The 15975-nt window shown below is 39.5% G+C and overlaps 1 protein-coding gene across 2 annotated transcripts in view; it reads left to right on the forward strand.

Moving 5' to 3' along the window:
- Window positions 1-15798, forward strand: part of asap2a (ArfGAP with SH3 domain, ankyrin repeat and PH domain 2a) — a 59857-nt gene extending 44059 nt beyond the window's left edge. The window contains exons 13-28 of one of the 2 annotated variants that reach the window (XM_079262430.1): window positions 1941-1989; window positions 2276-2442; window positions 4052-4185; window positions 4723-4817; window positions 5274-5463; window positions 5584-5669; window positions 5989-6104; window positions 7099-7166; window positions 7269-7376; window positions 8076-8310; window positions 8821-8973; window positions 9817-9922; window positions 10343-10401; window positions 10529-10608; window positions 11728-11847; window positions 14094-15798. In XM_079262430.1, coding sequence (XP_079118556.1) covers window positions 1941-1989; window positions 2276-2442; window positions 4052-4185; window positions 4723-4817; window positions 5274-5463; window positions 5584-5669; window positions 5989-6104; window positions 7099-7166; window positions 7269-7376; window positions 8076-8310; window positions 8821-8973; window positions 9817-9922; window positions 10343-10401; window positions 10529-10608; window positions 11728-11847; window positions 14094-14168 — 1841 coding nt within the window. In that variant the 3' untranslated portion in view covers window positions 14169-15798. The remainder of the gene's footprint in view (window positions 1-1940; window positions 1990-2275; window positions 2443-4051; window positions 4186-4722; window positions 4818-5273; window positions 5464-5583; window positions 5670-5988; window positions 6105-7098; window positions 7167-7268; window positions 7377-8075; window positions 8311-8820; window positions 8974-9816; window positions 9923-10342; window positions 10402-10528; window positions 10609-11727; window positions 11848-14093) is intronic. The other variant, XM_079262431.1, reaches the window with a different exon arrangement.
- The last annotated feature ends 177 nt before the right edge of the window (window positions 15799-15975 follow it).

The raw sequence follows: 15975 nt of genomic DNA on the forward strand, positions 1-15975 counted from the left end.
ATTAAGTAGCTGCACAGAGCAAGGCTGAAGACCTGCTGAACAGCAGTCAGGATTTATGTTGCCTTTTATCAGCCAATTCTGGAAGAATCAATATTAATGGATTCATCACATCAGAATCTGACATAAATGGCAGAAATGCTGATGATCTGAATTGTAGCTTTGTTTGAAACTGGATGTTTAGCTTTAATGTTTTGAAACGATTGTTGCAGATTACAGGTACATCTCAGAAAATTAGAATATTATGAAAAAGCTCAATATTTTTTGCCACTCATTTCAGAATGTGAAACCTATATATTTTATAGATTCATTACACATAGAGTAAAACATTATAATTATTCAGTCTTTGAAATTTTGATAATTGTGGTTTATAGATAATGAAAACACAAAATGCAGTGTCTCAGAAAATTACAAGATTGTGACAAACTTCAATCTTAGAAAAAGTCATGGTGTCACACCCTAATCAACTAATTAACTAAAAAATACCTGCAAAGGTATCCTATACCTTTAAATGGTCTCTCAGTCTGGGTCAGATGGCTACACATTCATGGGGAAGACTGATGACTTGACAGATGTCCAGAAGATGATCATTGACCCTCCACAAGGAGGGAAAGCCATAAAAGGTCCTTTCTAAAGAAGCTGGTTGTTCACAGAGTTCTGTATTTAAGCATATTAATGGAAAATTGAGTAGAAGGAAAAGGTGCACCAGCAAAAGGCATTGCCGCAGCCTTGAGAGCACTGTCAAGCAACATCCATTCAAGAAGTTGAGGAGCTTCACAAGGAGTGGACTGAAGCTGGACTCAGTACATCAAGAGCCACAACGCACAGGCGAATCCTAGACATGGGCTACAAAGGTCACGTTCCTCGTGTCAAGCCACTCTTGAACCAGAGACAACGACAGAAGCATCTCACCTGGGCTGAGAAGAAAAAGGACTGTTTCTCAGATGAAAACAAATTTTGCATTTCATTTGGAAACCAAGGTCCCAGAATCTGAAGGAAGAGTGGAGAGGCACAGAATCCATGTTGCTTGAAGTCCAGTGTGAAGTTTCCACAGTCAGTGATGATTTGGGAGCCATGTCATCTGCTGGTGTTGGTCCACTGTGTTTTCTGAAGTACACAGTCAACACAGCCATCTACCAGGACATTTTAGAGCACTTCATGCTTCCTTCGGTAGATGCCGATTTCATTTCCCAGCAGTACTTGGCACCTGCCTACACTGCCAAAGGTATCAAAAGCTGCTTCAATGACCATGGTGTTACTGTGCTTGATTGGCCAACAAACTCACCTGACCTGAACCCCATAGAGAATCTGTGGGGTATTGTCCAGAGAAAGATGAGAGACACCAGACCCAACTGTGTAGATGACATGAAGGCTGCTATCAAAGCAACCTGGGCTTCCATTACACCTGAGCAGTGCCACATGCTGATCGCTTCCATTGCCACGCCGCATTAATGCAGTAATTCATGCAAAAGGAGGCCCAACCTAGTAGTGAGTGCTGGGAAATGTACATACTTTGCAAAAGCCTGACATTTCTGTTTAAAATATTTTTTTCATTTATCTTATGTAATATTCTTTTCTGAGACACTGTCTTTTGGGTTTTCATTATTTATAAGACACAATCATCAAAATGTCAAGAAATAAATGTTTCTAATGTTTCACTCTGTGTAATGAACCTATATAAAATATGGTTTCACATTCTGAAATGAGTGATGAAAATATTCTAATTTTCTGAGATGTACCTGTAAATCTTTTTATCTCACTCAAGCAGCAGCTGGACAAGTTGAGAAATGTTAGGACTAATTTGTGCATAAATTTTTCCTTTTATATTATGCTTGTTTTAAAGAGTGAACAGTGTTTAGGGGTTTATTTAACACCACCTGACATAAATTAGGGGTTTAACCTGAAAAAAAACCCTAAACAAGACGCATCTTTTTTTGTTTTAGATGACAGAACTTATCACTTTCAAGCTGAGGACGACCAGGACTGTCAGATGTAAGTGCCCTTTTCCTTCCTTCCCTTAGGGCTGGTGTTGCACATTAGCACATCCTGTTTACAACCTCAACTCCTTTGCACACACTTCCTAACATCCAGGCACTTGGCCTTGTCTTTACTTTCCACCTCCTGTCCTTTAATTGCCATTTCCTCAGATCTCACTTCTTCCTCCCTGCTGCAGCTACTTCTGTTCTTACAGTAAACCTCTCAACCCACTTTCTTCTCTGTCGCTAGCCTAATTTTTATCCATTCTCACTTCCCCATCTGTCCGTTCTCTCTCTTCCAGCTGGATCTCTGTGCTGCAGAACAGTAAAGAGGAAGCGTTGAATCAGGCCTTTAAAGGAGACCATCACGTTGGTGAGAACAACATTGTGCAGGAGCTAACCAAGGCAATACTGGGGGAAGTCAAGAGGATGACTGGAAACGACGTCTGCTGTGACTGCGGAGCTCCCAGTGAGTTTCAGAATAGGTGGAAAAACTTTCACCTCACAAATGTATTACAGCTCAGAGTTAAAACTAAATCTGTCATCTCTGGATTATTTGGTTCAAAGAAAGGAAAACCAGGACCATCTTATGGTATAAAAAAAAAACCCATCTTATGTCCATCATGCTATAGGTTATATCTTGGTAAACATTCCCTTCTCTTTCTATTGTCTCACTTTTGCTATCAATACAAGTATCAGCCACAACATTTAAACCAATGATTCACTTCTATTCAGCTTTATTTGTATAGTGCTACTTCACGCAATGTCATGTTAGGGCACTTTACAGACACCTCATTTCAAGCCAGTTCATCATAAATAGCCTAGTTAAGAGAAACCAACAGATTGCATCAAATCTTGACTGCGATCCAGTCCCCCATCCTGAGGATGCATGAGGTGACAGTGGAAAGGAAAACTCTATTTAAACAGGAAGGCAAAACCTCCAGCAGAACCCTGATGAGATCAGAGGCTGGAAAAAAAAATGGGTGTGTGGAAACACTAAAGAGAATTTGACACAGAACAAACAGTAAAATGGCAACAGGGTTGCCCACATCTCACTTTTGCACGTCTGGAGTGAAGTCCAGCTGATGTGGACTAGTCCAAGGGTGTCGACTCGCCTTCCACATCCAGATCTCACTGAGCATCTCTGGGAAGGGTGGTGAAAACAGGTCCATGGATATTCAGTTAAACAAGGCTTCACAACTTAAAGCACAGCTCACAACTGCTCACCGAGATGGTGAACTTTGAAATATGCAACCAGTTCCATACAAGAAAGTAACCAAATGGAAATTCTACTCTTGTGATCACTACACTCACTTGTTATTTATTTAGTGGTCAAGTCATACATTTCAAATGCAAAATAAAGAGGCATTCATTTCCAAACTGAGAAACATGCTGGGTCTTTTTTACGCATGACAACACGACACCATTAATAATTTAAATCTCCTGACACGGGGGCAGGATCAAGGTATAATTGTTCACGGTTCTGTGGTCTCAATCAATTTTCATTTATTGTGAAAAATCCCACAATCATGGGAAAAGAATGACCTCATTCCAAGTAGAAAATGACTTGCTGTTGCATTTAGTTACTGATTTTGTTCAAAGCAAACAAAAAGTCATTCATGGTCTAGAATTAAATGAAATGTTTGTGCTATGCTTTGGGAAATAATTTTCTTTAAAATGATACAGTTTATTCAATATGGGGGTATAATGTAATAATGTAATGTATGCAAAGCCGCTGCTGTTTGAAATTAGTATTTCTGAAATAGGTGAAGCTTCAACTATTCCCATGAAGTTTCTCCAACATATATGGATATATTAAGTTTGCACAGTGGGGAGTTTCTAGGGCAGGGACATCAGTCACAGTTCAGGTTGGTTAATTCTCATGTGAGATGTCAAACAGCTCCATAGCCTGCTGCTGCCTCTCCAGAGCTTCTCACAATGACACATCAAAGTTGGCTCATTAGCTGCAGAGATGACTCCAACATTACCAGTTTCAACATCTGACAGTTTGACACCCATGGTCATTTTTTGCTTTTCCCTCCATTTTTGCTAATGGCCTTTCCTTTTCTTTGTCTCAGACCCGACGTGGCTGTCCACCAATCTGGGCATCCTCACCTGCATTGAATGTTCAGGGATCCACAGGGAGCTGGGAGTGCACTACTCCCGAATCCAGTCTCTTACTCTGGATGTACTCAGCACCTCCGAGCTCTTGGTGAATCATATTTAGTATCTGTCTTTCCACAGAAACATGACACATCTCATCACATCATATTGATTGTCTATTCAGACCTCTACTGAGATCCTAAAGCAGGAATGATGGTGGGGGTTAAAAAAAAAAAAAAGGGCTTGACGAAATGGCAGCAGATGAGGACAGGAGATTGAAGCTTCCTTGGCCTCACTCTTATCCCCTGGAAGCCACCACACTGAGAATAGCTAAGATTTTGTTTGGCTTTTTTAAATCACTGTTTAGTACAGAGATTTACAATCTGCGGGACACTTGGGATTAAATGCTTCCAGTCATGATTGCTTTCCTCGGTGTTAAGACGCCAGTCTTGTTGGCCACAGACAGACTCGACTGGCTCCGCACTTGCAGTCTGCGATGTCTGCTGCATCCCAGTGGGTGTGTTGGCGGCACTGACGACTTTTTGAATTTACTAGTGTGGCACATAAAATGACTTAAAAACTCAATTTAATTTATCTGTGTGTGTGTGTGTGTCTGTGTGTGCGTGTGTGTGTGTGTGCTCCACAGCTGGCCAAGAATGTGGGGAATGCAGGCTTTAATGAAATCATGGAGGCTTGTTTAAGTGCTGAAAATGTGGTGAAACCCAACCCAGCAAGTGACATGTAAGTGGCCCCCAGTTCATCTCCTCCAGCTTGATTCTTCCACATGTTCCGCTCCAGACCCTTCATACTATCTTTTTGTCCTTCAGCCTTCGCACTTGTCCAACATTACAATTGGCCACATCTGATCATCTTGTGATCCTTTTCTGTAATCATTAACATTCTTTAAATATCACTTCAAATCCTTTCTATGCTCTCTAACAAAGTGCTAGAAGTCATAAACAAGTTGCAGATTTAATATGGAGGAACATTCCTGGTTGTTGTTTTCTTTCCTAGATCTACCACAGGCATAATTCTGCTGGTTAAAATGTACAGTATACTGTTGTGAATGAAGAAAAACTTGTGCCATGTTTTTCCAACAACCTTTTTCTAGTCATATGATTTAATAAAGTGTATGCCACACACTCGTGTCAAAGCCTCGGGTTGGACAATTGTTTGTGCCCTTATGCTCTTAATTAGGCAGGCGAGGAAAGACTTCATCACAGCCAAATACACAGAAAAACGTTTTGCCAGGAAGAAGTGTCCTGACGCAACATCGCGGCTCCACACGTTGTGTGATGCAGTGAAGGCTCGAGACATCTTCTCCCTTATCCAGGTGTATGCTGAGGGAGTCGACCTCATGGAGCCCATACCTCTTGCCAACGGACATGTAAGTGCACAAGTGTGTTTTTGTGGTATTTTGAATAACTTTGTGATGATTATTCCCCTTAAGCTTCTCCCATGATGTTTCATATATACAGGAAGTATATACAAATGTATCTTTCTTCAGGAACAAGGAGAGACAGCCCTTCACCTGGCAGTCAGGCTGGTGGACAGAACATCTCTTCATATTGTTGACTTCCTCACCCAGAACAGGTAAATGTGGGGCAAAAAATACAAAAGGTGGTCAGAGATGAGTGATCTAGTGTAGTAAACAGATTAGAACTTGTTGAAAGGTTTGTTCACTTGCATCCATGTAGTCCTGTTTTTCTCAGTATTTATAGCCTATTTAAATTGAATATTTTCATTGTGATTTAAGTTGTTTTTTAAAAGAGTGCTTTGCATGGTTGAGTTATTTCTCTTTAGAAATAATGAAATGAACCTTTCCTGAAAATAAAAAAGCATGACATATCTACTAAACTGTGGGGAACAGTTAGGTTCCTGCATCACAAAATTTTTTTTCTGTGTGTTTTAGCTTAAATTTGGATAAACAGACAGCCAAAGGCAGCACAGCTCTGCACTACTGCTGCCTCACCGACAACAGCGAATGTTTGAAGCTGCTGCTGCGAGGGAAGGCTTCCATAGATATCGGTGAGGGAACACACCAGCAAACCATACAGCCATGATGCATTCACTGTCCATCTCTGTGTTTGTTTGTTTTTTTGTTTGTTTTTTTGTTTTGTTTTTTCCACTGGCTAGCAAAGCTCGGAAATACTGTGGTCACAATTTTTAAATTGTTGTTCTTTATCTTCATGTTTGTTAATTCTCAGCTCAGTTCTTCAGTATATTTTCTGGTATAAGTTTAAATGGTAAATAGACTTGTACTTATAAAGTGCTTTTCCAGTCACGCCAACCACTTAAAAGACTTTACACTACTTGACACATTCACCCATTCACACACACATTTATTTGCACTCGTACCCTGATTGGCACATCAGGGGGCGACTTTGTGTTTGGTGTCTTCCAGGCGAAGCTTGAATTCAATCTCCCAACTTTCCAGTTGAAAGACAACTGCTCTTCCTCCTGAGCTTCAGCCGCCCCAGTTTAGTGTCCTTCTAATGAAGTTTCTAAGATTTAATAAGCATAAATAATCTGTTAATTTGAGGACTGCAGACTTGGGGATCCAAAGACAAAAGTGAAAACTTCTAACAACGTAAAACAATACTAATTGTGAAAATGTGTAAAGTGTATTTAAAATAAAACAACATGATTAATGCAAGGGTTAAATAAGCATTTTCACTTGGAATTTTTTTTTTTTAAATATGCATACTTGCAATGTACACTTAATGTTAGCTCTTTCAGGTTTAGTTCCCAGACATGCGGCTCTTAAAAACAAACTATGACTGCTTTTTTCTCACAACACTAATCTTCATGTGGTGCTCTGAACTCCTCACAACAGCCAGATAACAGATTCAGAGAAAATGAGGGCAGAAAAAAGGCTGAGTTTCTCAGTGTGGGAAACTGTTTAATTACACATTGCTCATGTCACTGTGGAAAAAAGGAGAAAAAAATGGGTTGTGTGTTTATTCTCATGTGGTGTGTGAATACAACAGTAATTACATGTTTCTTTTGTTTCTCCTTCCAGCTAATGAGGCCGGAGAGACGCCGCTGGATATCGCCCGGAGGCTCAAGCACCTACAGTGTGAGGAGCTGGTGAGCTTGCTGTTTACACCTGCTTAATGCCTGCAAGCACATCACTTCTCCAATTCATTAGAGCTGCCAATCAGTTGTGCATTGATCTGTTTATGTTTACAGCTGAACCAAGCGCTGGCGGGAAAATTCAACGCCCACGTCCATGTCGAGTATGAGTGGTGCCTGCAGCACGAAGACCTGGATGAGAGTGACGAGGATCTGGATGAGAAGGTGAACCTCAGTGTTGGTGACAGTGATCACATGTGAGAAGCTTTTATGGAAAGTGAAAACGCACAGACAGGAAGACAATGGTTAAAGATAACGTCTGCATCTTCTAAACGCTGAGCTGAGAGTTTAAGAAGGCCAGCAATGTAATACTTAGCGCCTCCAAGTTGAAGCATCTTCGGTTAAAACTGAACCCCAAATAGCACTGCTTATTGATGTCTTGATTGGAGAGAAAAGGTTAATATGATCTGACATATTCGGTATGAGTGTCTGTATGAATAAATTAATGAGACATGCAGCATATAGCGCTTTGTAGAATCTAGAAACAGTAAAGACGAGCAATCAAAGTGTGGATTATGTAGCTGCGTTAATGGCTCTGTAGCAGTTCACATTTACGGAAAAAAAAATTCCAGAAAAATCAGATTTTTACCTTTTTTGTGTTAAAATGTTATTATTGTCTTACAATATTTCAAAAAAGAGCAGGATAGCCATTTTTGCCAGTACTACAATAGTGTGTGTGCAAGTCGTACATGAAAGACAATCATACATTAGCAGCCTCGAGATGCCAGCGTCAGATTCCCTGTACCTTGAAAAAGTTTGCAGGAATCTTTTGAATTGAAGTAAAATGTTAAATGCAAAATGTAGTGATTCCCTTACAGCCTTATGTCCTTACTCATAAGCCCTACATTTAACCTCTCCCTGCAGCCGAGCCCTCACCGAAGAGATGAACGTCCAGTCAGCTGTTACACCCCCAGCAGTAACTCCCACCACCAGTCCAGCATGGGATCTGCAGGTCGGGACCCTGCCGGCCTCACTAAGGACAAGCAGCGGCCCTATATTCCCAACCTGGTCAACAACGAGACTTATGGCACCATCCTTAACACAGGCTCCTCTCAACCAACCCCCACCTCTGCTCCGCCTCTGCCCCCAAGGAACTTGGGTAAGTCGAGACAAAAAAGTGGACAGGGAAAGATGCAATATATCATCTTGTCATTTGTGTGAATATTTAGGCTTATTGGCCTTTATGACAAGATGTTTATCACATCAAGATAACTCTGATAACCTGTCTGACCTGAAACTGGCCTCTGTCCTGTGTTGAGGAAGTTGTATTTGTTAAAGATCCCTTCAGGAACAGTCTCCTTTACTCTGCAGGTACAAATGTCTGACTGACATTTTGACCTGTTTAAATACAACAGATGTCACTTAGGAGACAGACGAGATGCAGTTGGATGTCTTGCTAATAAACATTTAGTTCTTACAGATAACTGGTGTGTGACTAGTTCTCTACACTCTGCCTTTAATAGCATTATTACTGTACAGCAGAACAGAAGGGAAACAACTACATGTTGATCATTTCTCTTTAGAATTGTTGCTCAAATGTTATACAAATTTCAAAATCTCCCCTCTTTTATTTTAAAAATCGGTTTGTTTGTTTTTTTGTTACTTGTAGTTCAGTTTACCTCTTTGGGAGGAATCAGTCAGTCCTCTCCCTCTAGCAGCTGGAAACCAGGTTCTTTAGACCTGGTTGGCAGACAGAGGTCGTCTTCAGACCCCCCCAACATGCACCCCCCTGTCCCCCCAATGAGGCTCACTTCAACTGGAGGTAAGGACTCCACTTTGATATTGCATCAGCCATTTACCTGAATCTGACATTTTAAGCAGTTGTTTTGGAGCTATGATGTGTAGAAACAGCTTTGTTTTCACACAGTAAACCAATTTTCTGCCTTTATAACTATGCTTTCTGTCCTTCTTGGACAGGTTGCTTTCGTGAAAGAGATTTTTAATTTTATTTGGATTTGGATTTACTAGTGTTTCCTCCTCAGTAAGTGAACTAGTACAGTTATTAGGGGCTGGAAAATCTAATCGAAAAATCGGAAATCTAGATTTTTTTCTTTACAACTTTAAAATCGATTTTTTTTTTTTTTTGTTAAAAATAAAAAAATTAATGCACTATCAAATTTTTGTCATTTTTATTGTTTTTAATTGATCTTAATACTTGTTTTCTTGGGCACTATAGCAGCAGAATGATGGTGTGGCGACTGCATTGTTTTTTCCTCATTGAAATCAAGAAGAATGACGACCAAAAAAGTTTTATACATTTTTTTGTTTGTTTTTAATCGACAAATATCTGCAATATTGGAGAATTGTGAGAATCGCATTTTAAATCGAATCGGCACCCAAAAAATCGGACTTGAATCGATTTGGGACAAAAGCATATCGTCACACCCCTAATAGTTATGTTCTCTTTGTTTTCTTATCTGATGCCTTCAGGTCCATTTAAGATGATTACATGTATGTAAAAGCGGAAAACTAGAATCTTAAATCTGATGTTGTGTTGACATACTGAAACTTTATTTTTAACAGAAACAGTCCAAAAAGCAAATTTGTATTTGAATTTTAATGTATTTAACAGACTCAATTTTCACTTTTTGGATATATTTTGCAGGTCTTGGTCTTCCTTCTGCAACGAAGATGGAGGCGTTGAGTATACAGGCCAAGTCAGGTCAGGGTCCACTGGGGTCTAGAGCAGGGCCTCCTAAATCTCCTGCTGGGTAAGAATACACACACTCCAGACACAGCTTTTCTTTCTATTTTTTTTTCCTCTAAATAAAAGATCTGCTAAACTAAAACACAGTTTTCTCTTCCCTGCTTCATTAACTGTATCAGAAACACTACATGTACATAATTAGATTGATGTAACACTACACAGGAACTTTGTTAGTCATGCAGCTTGGTGTTAGGAGCTTCTATCTTTTAATCTGTTTTTTGTTTCCTCATACTCAGCAGCTGTCTAGCAGCTTATTTACCCCCCAATCGAGCTCAGTCGAACCAAAACTCTCCTCCTCTGTTATCCTTTTTATTTCCCACAGGTCTGGTTATGCTGTCTTAAATCAGCCCTACTGAGAGCCTTACAAAGTGTCTGACTATTTCTCTGCTGAAGGAATTTTTGATTATCTTTTATTTTTCCTCAGCAATGATAAAAGCTTCACTCGAGGGTTTGTGAATCGGACAGAATCGATAGAAAGAGCAGGTGAGTAAACTGTCCAGTGTACATAAAGTCGTATGCATGTTATTCTATCTGCCACTTTCCTGTTTCTTTTCAAGAAGTGTGGAAAGGTTTGTATTTGTAGTGATGTAGTTTCCTTTTCCTGTTCTAGCTAAGGAAGTGCCAGGATGTCCCCAGAACTCCATGGGTCAGTCTCTGCCTCCAGCCCCCATGCCAAGGAAAGCCTACCCTGTGAGTTGCTCATTCTTTTTTTTATCACTATAGTCAATATAAAGTGCTTTTTATTCATTGTGCTGTTTGGATTCATTTGCTCCTTATTGTCTTAGTAATAGTTTATTCCCTGACTCATGCAGCGTTTCACTGTATCCATTGTCTACTTGTGCAATAAATTTCCTTCCTGTAGTCCAAGTCTTGGCTTTGGCCATGAGCCTCTTCTCTGCATTGAGAAACTGTTAGTTTTGATTCTGGTTGAAAGAGGAGGATGGTTTGTCAAATTAAAGAGTTGTAGGAAAATGGCAGGGGACACCCAGCGATCTACTTGTTATACAAAAAATAATAATTATAAAAAGGTTGTTTTGATGTTTCATTTTCCAGTACCTGCAGCTGTTATTCATCCATTAGTTATTTGATGAAAGATCTCTTCAGATTAAGCCTAAATTTGTTTCAGATTATTAGGATGCAAAGAAATGAATTAATTATTAACACAAAATAACTCAAGCATGCAGGGTTTTTTTGGAATTATCAGAAATTCTGCATTGATTATTAGTGATTATAAGTCATACCGACTAAAATCTTTTGCCATTAGTGACCTTTAACCAATTGAAAATTGTCCTAATGGAAGAACATCATGAAGAAGTCCACAAGTCTCAAGTTTCAAGTTTCCAAAACACATCTGGATTTTCCACTAAACATTGGGGATCGTGAACCGTCAGCAGGTGGGTTTATAGGGGAACCTTTTCAGTAATGAACAGTGAAGAACAAATGTGTGTGGAAAGCAAAATCCCTCCCTGGTGTTAGGCATGATAGAGGGAGCATCATGGTCTGGGGGCTGCTTTGTTTCCTCAGGTGGGGGATCTTTTATAGTCACAAAAGGAATTACAAATTTTAAGTGTAAATTTTATTTCAAGCAGAAATGCTTGAAATTCAATACAAACTGTCTTATATTCTTAGTGTACAATTCAAAGTAGAGATAAAACGCAAGAACCATCCCAAAAAAAAGACCCCAAACAAACAAACAAACAGAAAAGGTGGAGGCTGAGGCCATTGAAGTAAGAGTAATTATCTTCACACTTCTTAATTTGATGTAACCATTTCTTTTTTTTTCTTTTTTTTTTTTTTTGCATGTCTCAGAAGCAAAGGCCCAAGCGAGTAAAAGCCATCTATAACTGTGTAGCTGACAACCCGGATGAGCTAACCTTCTCAGAGGGCGAGGTGATCGTGGTGGATGGCGAGGAGGACCAGGAGTGGTGGGTCAGTATCATTTAAGCTTTACACTCAGTATGCATGCTGCTTTTTTCTTTTCTTCTTCTTTTTTTTTCTTGCTTGCATCTGTTTTTAGATTAAAGCACAAAGCATTCCCAGTTCAAGTAAATCTCTCTGGTCCTCTCTGGTCTGCACCATAGATGTCAAGGCATTTGGTAACCATGGTGACTCAAAGCAAAAAAAGCTATGACCTCATTCTAGACAGTTGCCCTCCACAACCACCTCCCCTTCTCTTTTTCCGCCTGCTGCTGCTTCCTCTGTGGAGGCTCTTGTGTGAACGTCGACCAGCTGCAACTTGTTTGCCTTTCAGCCGCCCCTGCAGATATTACCGTATTTAGTCAGTCTCTGTCCCTTCATGGACCTAAAGTCCCCCGAGGTCCCTGCAATGCCTCCTCTCTGTCCTGCTTCAGCCCTCTTATCACTCTTTCTGCTTCTAAAATATCTTAAATACAGCCCTGCATACTGCTTTTAACAGGCCTGTATCTGAAAATAAAAGTAACTTAAAACTTACTTTGTAGTGTTGTGTGGTTTTAGTTACATCCTGATAACACTTGATATTAATCTGCATTTTCCTGCCTTTAGTAGCTAGTCATGCTTATTTGTAGCCCTGTGTGAGACATTGTTGGAGCAGAAACATGTCCCAGCTTTTCATTTTCAGGTATAGATGACGTTTAAAATGACTTAATTGGAGATAAAATCGTTTGTCATCTTTGTCCTTCAAGGTAAATTGAAAGAGGGAATCATTTTGAATCTACTGAGATGTCCATTGTGATGTAGCCTCCCATTATATTTTTTTTGCAGTTTTAGCTGTAGGTAATTAGAAGATGGATGTTGTCATCAGTCTCAGTTTGATTCAATTTTGTTTCTCAAAATCCTGATTGCAATTTATGCTGAACTGTATCACTTACAGATGCATGAAAATGTTTTGGCAACAAAAATAAGTGAGCTGATCTCTAAAAGGCATAACAGTGGAAAATAAATCAGCTTTTCAACATTTCAGGCAGAATTAGTGGAGTTTTTCCCCCTTTGAGCAATTCTAAGAACCTCCTGCAAAAGTTTAGACATCCTTAAAGATTGCTGGTGTCATCATTTATTTATTTGTTTAAAGGGTTCTGGTCCTATTTCTCTTTCTTGTCTAGTCATTTCTGGGCCAGACGGGGAGATACACATTTCTCAAAGTCGTCTCCACAATCCACAGTCAGTTAAATTGCTAGAAGGGCAAAACAACATAATGTGTGACCAGACAGGATGCTTTTAGCAGGTTTTAGCACTCTAAAGTACTGCTGCGTTATTCTACTTCTACATGTGACCTTCTTGGAAGAGTCGTCTCAGTAGTACTTCTATTGCCTTCTTGTAAATAAATATATAAACAAGCCAAACCTTTTTAAATAAATACGTTAAACAATAGTAATGGAGTAAATAGACGTTTGACAAAATGCAGCGTTTCATTAAAAAGATCACCTCTAACTACTGGGCGGATTGGTTTTTCTTTTGGCCTATGTTACCGCCAGTGATGAATTTAACACTTGACCTCCAGGTACTACTTTAAAACATCCCTTTGTGTGTTCTGAAAGCAAACACCACAGAAAAGTAAACAAGTAAGGCAACTGAGGATTAAAAATATGGCTTCCACAATAGCTTGATGATCCTAAACAAACGTCGACATTCACACTCCTCAATAGGTCCAAATTTAAAGCTTTGCTATGGCTTCCACATTACCTGATTAAAACATCTTTAAGGATCAATTGACAGACCTCAGAGAAGCAGGACGTGCAAGATTAGCACACATTTTTGCAAGAGAAATTCCCTATAAATTTTCCTTTTTATACTGTTACAGACTAAAATAAAGTTTTTCTTGCTTAAAACACAGAAGCAATGCATTATTTTTTACTTTATCATTTGGAAATTTGATCATCTCTTTATATGTGACAAATGAACACAGTCAATTAAAAAAGAAATAGTCCATGAACAACATATAATCAAAATGCACATTGAAGCAATAATTTTAGTGTTTTAGGAATCAATATTGGATCATCTGAGGTAAAATGGCAATTCATTCCTAAACTCATGTTAAATGCTGAGTCCTTTGTGTGTCTTAGCTGTGTATTTGTGTTTTAGATGCCTTCATGCGATAACAGCAGTCACATGATTTAGTGTTTCTTAACCCAAACCTTGTCTTATTCTAGCTGCCCTTCATCCCATTCTAACCCTGCCTTTCTGTTACTTTTCCACAGCTGGGCCACATTGAGGGCGACCCAATGAGAAGAGGCGCCTTCCCTGTTACATTTGTACACTTCATTGCTGACTGAAAGGCTACACAGGGTCTCAGAAAGCGTCGCGGGAGACAGCGTTCCCTTTTCACCCATCACTGTCTGTCAGCTGTGGAAACTTCTGTCATCGTCCCAGTTTTTGCCATCTTCATCTACGTCTTCCCTGGCATCCTGTCCCTGCTGTGCCGTCATTTTGGCTGCAGCTTTGTATGGGTGTTGTTTAGGCAACCATTGCAGCAAGTTTGGGAGGACTCATGGGACTGTTTGGTTTTGATGCTTGCTGTTACTGACACAGACTATAATAGCAAAAGAAATGATTGTAGTGAGCTATTTTTGGCAATAAATGCACTTTTCTCGTCTTCATCCGCAAAATAACTTAAGGTCACACGTGTGCAGTATTCATGTCACCAGTTCTCTGTTTCTGCTGCAGTGTACAGGCTTCCTAAATTATGAGATTACAGCAATGTATTTTAATGTGCTAACAACTCAAAATGTGAACTTGCTTACATTCCACATCTGTGCATGAGCAAGTCCTATGTGTTTGCTTCTAGGTGCAGATATTCACATCTGTTGTAGCCCTCCTGTGTGGGGGATTTTCTAATGGTGCTAAGTTTACCCTGAAAGTGGCTGGAAGCTGCATCCAACTTAGTGCTTCCCCTGTCCCCGTTTCAGTGACAGATTGGCACTGAAAGGGGGTTGCTGCATGTTAAAATAGCTTCCAAGTCATCACAACTGGGAAAGAACCACTTTTTCTGTTTTGGGTGTGTGTAACGAATTTACCATCTTTCATCCTCTGCAAATGCTTTTCCATGCACACACTGCCTGTATTAGTTTACCGTGGGTGAATCATAATTAGCAGCAAGTTTCTCAGTCTTCTTTCTGTTTTAAGTGACTGAGTGGAGCTACAGCAGCTAGCTGGAATTGCCTGTCATCTGTCTTAGAGGAATTTAAGTTTGTGTGTCAGGCAGGTGTTGTCTGGACGGAATAAAGTGCAAATTAAATTAGAGAGCATGAGAATGTGATGAACAGTTACATTAGCTTAGACTGACGTTGCTTCCTCATACATTCGAGGGGACACACACACACACACACATGCGCGCGCGCGCGTGACAAGCTAATATCTTTTGTTTTAAACTTAAGTCTGACACTTTACACAACCAGGCAGAGAAAGAAATGTCCTTTCAGCTTAGTTCTTGTATGGAATCATTTGTGCTCCTATGATGTAGAAAGATGCTTTTAAGGTTAATATGACAAAGTAATTGACATTTTAGTTGCAGAGCAACTTCCTGTGTGTTCATATTGTTCGTATCTAGGGATTTACTATAAAATCAGAGCCTTCCATGGATTTGTGAATGACAAGAAGAGAAGCAGGTGAATGCTCTCTCTTTGTGTGTAATATTAACTCACTGGAAACAGAGGATTTAATAGTCTATTTATGTAAATAGTTTTGGTTTTGTTTGTGGATATTTAAATGTAAAGGAGAGCAGTGATAACCTGGGCAGTAAATGTCTTTAAATGCACTGTGGTGATGAGTAAATGACCTCAGCTGGACCTGTGAGTGAGTGTGCTTTAAACAAAAGCAGACACTTGTGCACACACAACTGGGAAAATGATCTGAATCATTGTCATTAATCGTCTGTGGATCACTACATTGACTGTTGTGCAAGTAAATGGGAAAATTAAACTGGAATAATAAAATATGAAAAAGTATACACGGCTTGTTTTTTTTTTTTTGTTTTGTTTTTTTTTACTAACTTCTTTCCTAATTCCTTTACCTTTTTTTTCTTTCTAAGAAGACAAACTCCTTTCAGTCTTTTAAAGTAGTTTTTAGCTGCTTTCTGAAAGT

This window comes from Telmatherina bonti (assembly GCF_933228915.1).
Source record: "Telmatherina bonti genome assembly, chromosome: 22".
In the NCBI taxonomy this organism is placed as follows: domain Eukaryota; kingdom Metazoa; phylum Chordata; class Actinopteri; order Atheriniformes; family Telmatherinidae; genus Telmatherina; species Telmatherina bonti.